The sequence below is a fragment of the Callithrix jacchus genome, chromosome X, assembly GCF_049354715.1.
Source record: "Callithrix jacchus isolate 240 chromosome X, calJac240_pri, whole genome shotgun sequence".
In the NCBI taxonomy this organism is placed as follows: domain Eukaryota; kingdom Metazoa; phylum Chordata; class Mammalia; order Primates; family Cebidae; genus Callithrix; species Callithrix jacchus.
The window spans coordinates 2718598-2727002 of record NC_133524.1 but is presented as its reverse complement, the minus strand read 5'-3'; the positions used below and the strand labels follow the sequence as shown (position 1 = coordinate 2727002).

The following is an 8405-nucleotide window of genomic DNA, read 5'->3' as shown; positions in this document are numbered from 1 at the left end:
AAGAGATTTGTTGCGGCTGGGCGCAGTGGCTCACGCTTATAATCCCAGTACTTTGGGAGGCTGAGGCGGGTGGATCATGAGGTCAAGAGATCAAGACCATCCTGGTCAACAAGGTGAAACCCCATCTCTACTAAAAATACAAAAATTAGCTGGGGAGGCTGAGGCGGGAGAATTGTTTGAACCCAGAAGGCGGAGGTTGCGGTGAGCTAAGATCCTGCCATTGCACTCCAGTGTGGGTAACAACAGCGAAACTCCATCTCAAAAAAAAAAAAGAGAGATTTGTTGCATATTATCCACAGCTATGAAGGTTCATAACTTTGGGGCCACTTCTACAGCTGTTCCATAAAATTTATTTACGAAATACAGAAAAAACTATGCAACAATCAAATCCAGTATTTTTTCTCTTACCTTTATTTAAAATGATTAAAAATGGTTTATGACAGTTTAGAAAATGGAACGGATTAAAGGCTAAAAATGTTTACATTCCATTTAAGTAGGTATGTGTGTGTGTGTGTAACTAAAAACACGAAGATTTTTCACAAGAATTTAATTAAGCTCATGTTGAAATTCTTATAGAGAAAATAGTAATGAAGCATCAGACCTCACCATTTCTACAAGAGAACTTCTACGACAATTAAAAAGTGTTGCAGGACCGAATACTGAGATAGGAAATACGGGCTGTCTTCAAATTGCACGCATTATGCATGAATCCACAATTTGACACACAACTCTGAGTGACCTAATGTGAATTCTTAGTTGAAGGTATTTTACAAATTGGGGAGCTCTTTCAAGTGGCTTCCACTTTCACCCTTCCCTCTTTGAAGACCCCAATTCATAATGGGGAGCACAAAGCATGAATACTGGAAATTTTGATGGGTCCTGTATGTACATTCCAGAGTGTACATGAACGTCTAAATCTTTGGTTCTGATATTTAGGGCAAGATCTAAATGTTTTATGAACATTAACTGTAGTTTAATCAATCTGTGCAAATAGGCCCAAACCACCCTTTTCCCTCTGCCCACAAGTGTTTCTAAAAGAGAAGCAAATAGCTGGCATCTTCCTGGACGTCTGGGGATTTAAGACTTCCTACTCTGGTGAACTGAAAAAGTTTAAAGCAAGGAAAACAATGTTGTTGTCCTAGGAACCAGTACTTACAGAATTTCAAAGACTGAAAATACTTCTGATAATCGCCATTTCTGTCTCCTATGTGCCGAAACACAGCAAAACTATATGATTTCCTGGGAAAAAGTATCCCAGGATTTCCCCCAGATGGTTTTAACATAAGTCGTTCTGCACCGAACATTTCAAAATGCAGCCTTATTTTCTCAAGTAATAATAACTTTACGTTCAGATACAACAGAGCTGAAAGGAGGTTCAAACCTTGCTTGTGGGTGTCAGAAATAATTCATACCCACTTCATTAGCAGTGACGAATGCCCCATGATTTTGGACATCACTGAAGAATTTAGTGTAGGTCCAGCATCCTTGGAACCTCAACAGTATTCTTCACCTCCGAGAAGCTGATAACATCCCCCCCCACCAAGATCCTGTGCCTCCCTCCTGCTTCCTGCTGTGTCACATCACCGTGGTGAAGCATGTGTGCGTTACTGCACCATGAAGTACCTGAAGTTTTCGGAACAGAGAGCCACAGTCTCTCTGTGTGAATGAATGACAAACCGACAGAGAAAGCAATTTCTTTTTACAATTCAGGGTCTAGCTGCCTAACTCATCTTTATAACCACATCACATCCAATGAGTGAGGCAGCTCATGTACTTCACACAGAAGAAAACACATTTTAGCTCATCAAATTGTGTCAAGAATAAAAGGAAATTTCTACAACAGTGATAAACAGGCTTCTTGTTTTGCTTGAGTTTTTCTCAAAGTAATCAGGAGATCTTAACACCTTCAGACATTTTCTGGTTCTGAAAGGAAGATTGGAAACAAATGTCATCATGGGGACAAAAAAAGTCTCTTAAAAAAAGAAAAAGAAAACCAAGATCCAACTATATGCTGTTGCAGAAGACTTGCTCGAGATTTAGAAGAAGGAAGTAGATTAGAACAGAAAGAAATGAAGCAGAAATGGGCCAGGCACCATAGCTCACGCCTGTAATCCCAGCACTTTGGGAGGCTGTGGTGGGTAGATCATGAGGTCAGGAGTTTGAGACAAGCCTGGCCAAGATGGTGAAACCCCGTCTCTACTAAAAACACAAAAATTAGCTGAGTGTGGTGGCACATGCCTGTAATCCCAGCTACTCAGGAGACTGAGGCAAGGGAATTGCTTGAACTCGGGAGGTGGAGGGTGCAGTGAGTCAAGATTGTGACACTGTGACACAGCACTACAGCCTGGGCCACAGAGCAAGATTCTGTCTCAAAAAAAAAAAAAAAAAAGCAGATATGAAGTTGTACATCTTAAATACATACACGGTTTGTCTATTACACCTTAAGAAAGCGAGAGGAATGAAACACCTATTTTAAAAAAAGAAAACCAACGGCCAACGATGTGCTGTCTACATGAGACCTGCTTTAGATTCAGCAGAAGGAAACAGATTAGAACAGAAATAAATGATGCAGAAATGAAGTTGCACATCTTAAACATACACAATGTTTCTCTGTCAATTACACATTAACAAACCTGGAAAATTAAAAATAAAAAGTATTTTAAAACTGTTAAAATTATATCTGCAAACAAATATTAGCTTTCAAAACATTGCTTTTTACGTTTTGCCACTTGTTAAGGATTTTGATGATATTAAATGAACTGCATAACTTTCTCTTTGGTTAAAACTAATCTTTGTATAAAATTCGTGTTTTGAATGTGGCCTCACTGCTCTTTATGTTATCTGCTCCACTTTATAAAAGAAAAGCAAAGTATGATTCTTAAAGGTCCACATCAAGCGACAGACATCTGCTGCTATCTGTGTAGCTCTGTTACTACAACTCTTTCTCTAGAAACTGTGCAAACTTCGGTGTATGGCCTCAGCATGCATACAGTTCCACAGGTTGTGCACTGCACTGCCTCTCCACTGACAGGATTAGTATACCATGCACATCATCCTTCAGGAGAGATAAAATTAATGACCCAACTAAGGAAAGATGGACAGCTAGGTACCATTGGCAGCAGCCTGGAAACTTAGAGTGAAATCTGCAGATCCCTAAGCCCCGTTTGGTACCAAACCCATACATAGTGCTGTCATACACCTATTTCCTACATAGTATAAAGGTTTTATAGCCAGCGAGGTGATATAGGCCCAGGATTCACATAAAAGTCACTGCTCACCTTGAAGAGATTCCCCAAACATCGTCTCACTCTGTCTGCATCCTCCTCCCTTTTGATCCCTTTAAGGAACTTTAAGCGAGGGGAAGTTAAACTTGGTGCTTGGAAATACTTGGTAAAGGTAACACTGACGTGCAACGGTAGCCAAAAGACATGAAAGAGCTTCAAGGCATCACATCTCTTTAGCAAAAACGTGCTTCCAGCTCAGATCAATGGGGCAGGCATGGTCCACATTTTCAAAACTACACCTATTTCAGAAACTCAACTGGCCCCATTCCAGTAAAGCTTCATTGACATGAACAGACAGCTGGCCTGCAGGCTGTTGTTTGAAGATTTGATTTTCCTTTTGAAACACTGCACTGAAATATGTTTGTCTTGATTATTGAGTTTGTGAATGAACCCTGGCCCCTGTGGGGACATTTTGTGCTTGTGGAGGTGGGTACCTCGCTCTGCTCACTCAGTTTCAGCCCTTGATTAACAAAGGCTTAGGAATCACTGCCACAGATGCTACTGAAATTAACATGTGGTGTCTCGTTAATGATGGCTGACATGTCGGGTGAAAGAGTGCTGCCACTGAACCCAAGAACCTGCTCTCAGGTTGCCAGGGAAATAAGGCTGTTTTTCAGAAATTCAGTTTACTTTCAAAATTTCAGGACAGTGTATAATGTAGACGGAGGCTCACCCCAAACGGAGGTTCATTAGCCAATGGTTGATACTGCCCGTTCACCAGCAGGGGGCGCGCATGGGAACGTTTTGCCCATTTACCAGCAGAGGGCGCGCATGGGAAGGTTCTGCCCATTCACCAGCAGAGGAAGCGCATGGGAAAGTTCTGCCCATTCACCAGCAGAGGGCGCGCATGGAAAGGTTTTAGGATTTTTTTGAGGCCAAACGCACATTCTGAAGAAAACATCTTAGGAATGGGGTTCCCTCTCCAGTTTCCTTCAGGGACGCAAAGAAGGTAAGAGTTACAGGGCCCTGGGCAAACTCCAGGCAGATTCTGATGTGGGTGGCGTAAGGTTTAAACCAAACCTGCAGAGACCCTCAGTTAAGATTTGAGTCACTCTTTTGGCTATAAAGCCTCCCTCTACCTCCTCTGACTATGGTATTCTGTGCTCTCAAGTCCGAAGTTTTTCTTCAGACCCAGGAGTGTGGAGCCAACATTGAACCAGGAAGCCACAGCAGATCTTTGTTTCCCTGATGGTCTGAGCACAGCTTCGGAATTCCACAGACAGGCTTATAATTTAGTGTTCTGTATTTTCCTTTGTGGGTGGGGTCTGTGCAAAACATTCACATTCAACCCAGATATTTTTCCTGATATTTCCTGACTCACCTGTGATGAAAGTTTCACTGAATACAAAACAAAGTGGAACTGTATTTGTCTAGTTAAAGCAACCGTCATGCTTAAAAACTTTTTTTTTGATTCTTTTTCTTTTCTTTTCTTTTCTTTTTTTTTTTTTTTGAGACGGAGTTTTGCTCTTGTTACCCAGGCTGGAGTGCGATGGCGTGATCTCGGCTCACTGCAACCTCCGCCTCCTGGGTTCAGGCAATTCTCCTGCCTCAGCCTCCCGAGTAGCTGGGATTACAGGCACGCACCACCATGCCCAGCTAATTTTTTGTATTTTTAGTAGAGACAGGGTTTCACTATGTTGTCCAGGATGGTCTCGATCTCTTGACCTCGAGATCCACCCACCTCGGCCTCCCAAAGTGCTGGGATTACAGGCGTGAGCCACTGCTCCCGGCCTTTTTTTGGTTCTTTTTCTTTCCTTTTTTTCTCCTCCTATTTTACATGAGACAGATAATGTGCCACTGTCATTGTAACAAGGTTTAAAGGAAGGTACAGCTCACATATGACCATGAAAACCCAATCGTCAGCTGGGCACAATGGCTCATGCTCATGATCCCAGCACTTTGGGAGGCCAGGGAGGGCAGATCACTTGAGGTCAGAAGTTCAAGAAGAGCCTGGCCAACATGGTGAAACCACCTCTTACTAAAAATACAAAAATTAGCCAGGCGTGGTGACGCACGTGGTGAGCCTATAGTTCCAGCTCTTTGGGAGGCTGAGGCAGGAGAATCTCTTGAACCTGGAAAGTGGAGGTTGCAGTGACCTGAGATTGCGCCACTGCACTCCAGCCTGGGCAACAAAGTGAAACTCCAACTCAAGAAAACTGAAAATAAATGTTTAAAACCCACATTGGTCAAGTTATGTATTTGAACTTAACCAGAAATTACCTTACTAGTGACAGACATAAGAAAGTAATTTTCTTTAAATCAGGCTTAATAACAAGGAAAACAAGGTTTAGAGCAAGACTTACCACGGGTCCTGAAACAATTCCTCCTACTGTTGAGTCTGAAATAACTGGCTGCTGCTCCCAGCAGTGTCACCACCACCACGGATACAATGGGAGACACGATTTTTGCCACCATATTGCCTGCAGGAGTGGAGAAAATGCAAGCTCATCTGAGAGAAAACACGGCAGGCAGGAATACTGCTTAAATATTAGGTTGGTGCAAAAGTTATTGTGGTTTTGCCATTGAAAGTAATAGCAAAAATTGCAATCACTTTGCATCAATCTAACAACTTTTCCATTATATCTCTTCCCACCCCTATGTTCACAGAAAACAAGAGAAACTTCATTTTTAAAAATAAACAAAAGAGAGAAAAAAATCTTAGAAAGTAATTCTGTTTTCACAAAGAGCCAATCTTGTCAACCACATTTTACCACTGAAGACATCCAAGGCCAGGATTTGCACAGAGGAGGCACTCGGCATTTTTGTTTGTTGAATTCGTGTGTACATTTTTATTAATTTGATGTATTTATTTGTTATTATTCTTATTTTGAGACAGAGTCCCAGTCTGTCACTTATTCTGGAATATAGTGGCATAATCTTGGCTCCCTGCAACCTCTGCCTTCTGAGCTCAAGCAATCCTCTTGCCTTAGCCTCCTGAGTAGCTGGGATTACAGATGTGTGCCACCGCACCTGGCTAATTTTTGTATTTTCAGTAGACACAGGGTTCCACCATGTTGGCCAGGCTGGTCTTGAACTCCTGATCTCAAGTGATTCACCGCCTCAGCTTCCCAAAGTGCTGGGATTACAGGCATGATTTCTTTATTTTTTTAGAGATGGGCTCTCACCATGCTGCCTAAGCTGGTCTTGAACTCCTGGGCTCAAGTGATCCTCATGCCTCTACCTCCTGAGTAGCTGGGGTGATAGGCATGGGTCAAAACTATTTTGTGTCCTTTTAGATATAGAATGTTTACTCATGCAAAAATATTGTTCAATTAAAAACCGCCAGATAGGCCCACTTTCAAAGGCATGCGGGAACTCTAGACCCAACCACACACCAGACTATGCATCTTCAATGCCTCGATGGCAAATCATCCCAGAGCTTCGGTACTCCTGCACAAAGAACAAGAACGACCTTGATGTGACAAAAATCGACACTTCCATAGGGTAAAAAAGGAAGAAATCACTGTTTCCATTTGAAATAGCCACCTTTCCATGCATGCCTTTCTTCAGACCGGGTTGAACAACTGGGCTGCTACGTGGCATGACACAGCTGAGGGACACGAGGCTGCTCCATGAATGAGGCTGCCATGCTGGGGGAAAGAGTATTGTCACTGATCGCAAGAAGCTGCTCTACAGCTGGTGCTGCCACCTGCCGCATCCTGCCTCCTGAGAGAGATAGCCCTGTATTCTTCCCCTCCCTGCGTGCACACACTGCACAATACGACTTCACAGTGTTTCCCATCCAGAGGAGGACCGCATCTTTATTCTGAGAATCCAGGCTTTAGCCAACAGAGTGCCACAGAAGTGAAGACGTGATGGCTCTAAGCCCAGGCACGGTTCTCTTCGTGATGTTGGTATTCTGCCTGGTCACCATGTGATGAAACCTGGCCTGGCTTCCTGGAGGGATGTCAGAACCCACATGAAGCTGAGATGAGCCATTCCACCTAGGGCCCCAGATGCATTAACAAGACCCAGGAAACATCATAAAAGCGCTGGCCATGCCTGCAGTTGACTGCAGACAAGAGGGAGCTCAGAAGAGACAGAAGGAGCACTAGACGGGTTTTAGCCCAAGTTGCTGGCTCACGTAATCATAAACATAACAAATGGCTGTTATTTCTAGCCACTATGTTTTGGGGTCTTTTGTAACACAGCATAACTGACTGATTCATGGCTTTTCCTCTTTGCCATCTCTTACAAATCAATCAAGGACAATCACTTGTCATTACCAAGTGGTCATCCAAGCTGACCGCTTCTCTTCTCCTCCCTCACCTGGGCTTGATTTCAGCCTGTTGTCATTTCCAGGGAGTGCTGAAGTGCTCTGAAAGGGGGTCTCCCTGGGTCTTAGGGCGCCCCCTCAGATCCATTCTTCACCCACATGGCAACAGGGGCAGACTCCTTCCTGTGAAGGTTCTATGAAGCGCAGAGTCCACCTCCGCTAACCTGGCCATCTTCCCCAGTCACCACTGCATCCTTCCCCGGTTCCCGTTGCATTCCACACCTGGCGACACAATTTCTGGTGTCCCCACGTGCGAATCCAGCTCTACCCAGCACACTCTCTTCCCTGCCACCTCGCTCTGCTCCTGGGCACCTCCCACCCATATTTTGGGCTTCGGCTTGGATATTGTTCTGTCCAGGAAGCCCTACCTCCGTCACCTGACCCAGTCTACAGGATCCCGTATGTTCCAGAACATTATTCGTCAGAGTTGGCTGCAATTGCTTGTTCATTTGCCTTGCCCTTTCCATCTCTGGACGTCGCTTTACACCACAGAGGGAAAAAGGAGAATCAATGAATTTCTCTAAGGATGCCAGCATACCCCAAAATCATTGGTACTGGCACTCTGCATTGAAATGTAGAGGTCACCTTCAATCACTTTCTCCTCCCCCATAACTGAAAACACAAGAGCCTTGGGTTGAGCGCGTTTACCCTCAACTCAGCTTAAACTCAAGCAGGTGTCAGTCCAGCTCTCTAAGTCAGACTCAGGAAATGAGGATCCTGTTCTCCCAGCCACAGCGGATACAATCAGCCTCTGCACTTACAGTTCTCCCTCCTGTGACCTGACATAGGGTTGACGGTGCACTCTGAGGACTTCTTTGGGCAGAGCGTTCATAACTTCCTTTCTC

General features: G+C 44.0%; 1 protein-coding gene and 1 non-coding gene across 3 annotated transcripts in view; both read right to left on the bottom strand.

Annotated features, from left to right (window-relative positions):
• Positions 1–388: 388 nt before the first annotated feature.
• Positions 389–8405, bottom strand: part of LOC128930603 (glycoprotein Xg) — a 47905-nt gene continuing 39888 nt past the window's right edge. For both annotated transcript variants that reach the window (XM_078362403.1, XM_078362404.1), the window contains 2 exons: positions 5588–5704; positions 389–1923 (listed from right to left, as the gene is read on the bottom strand). In XM_078362403.1, coding sequence (XP_078218529.1) covers positions 1907–1923; positions 5588–5704 — 134 coding nt within the window. In that variant the 3' untranslated portion in view covers positions 389–1906. The remainder of the gene's footprint in view (positions 1924–5587; positions 5705–8405) is intronic.
• Positions 5061–5162, bottom strand: LOC144581263 (small nucleolar RNA U13). The gene has a single exon (XR_013531840.1). It is a non-coding gene; the product is annotated as a small nucleolar RNA U13 (small nucleolar RNA).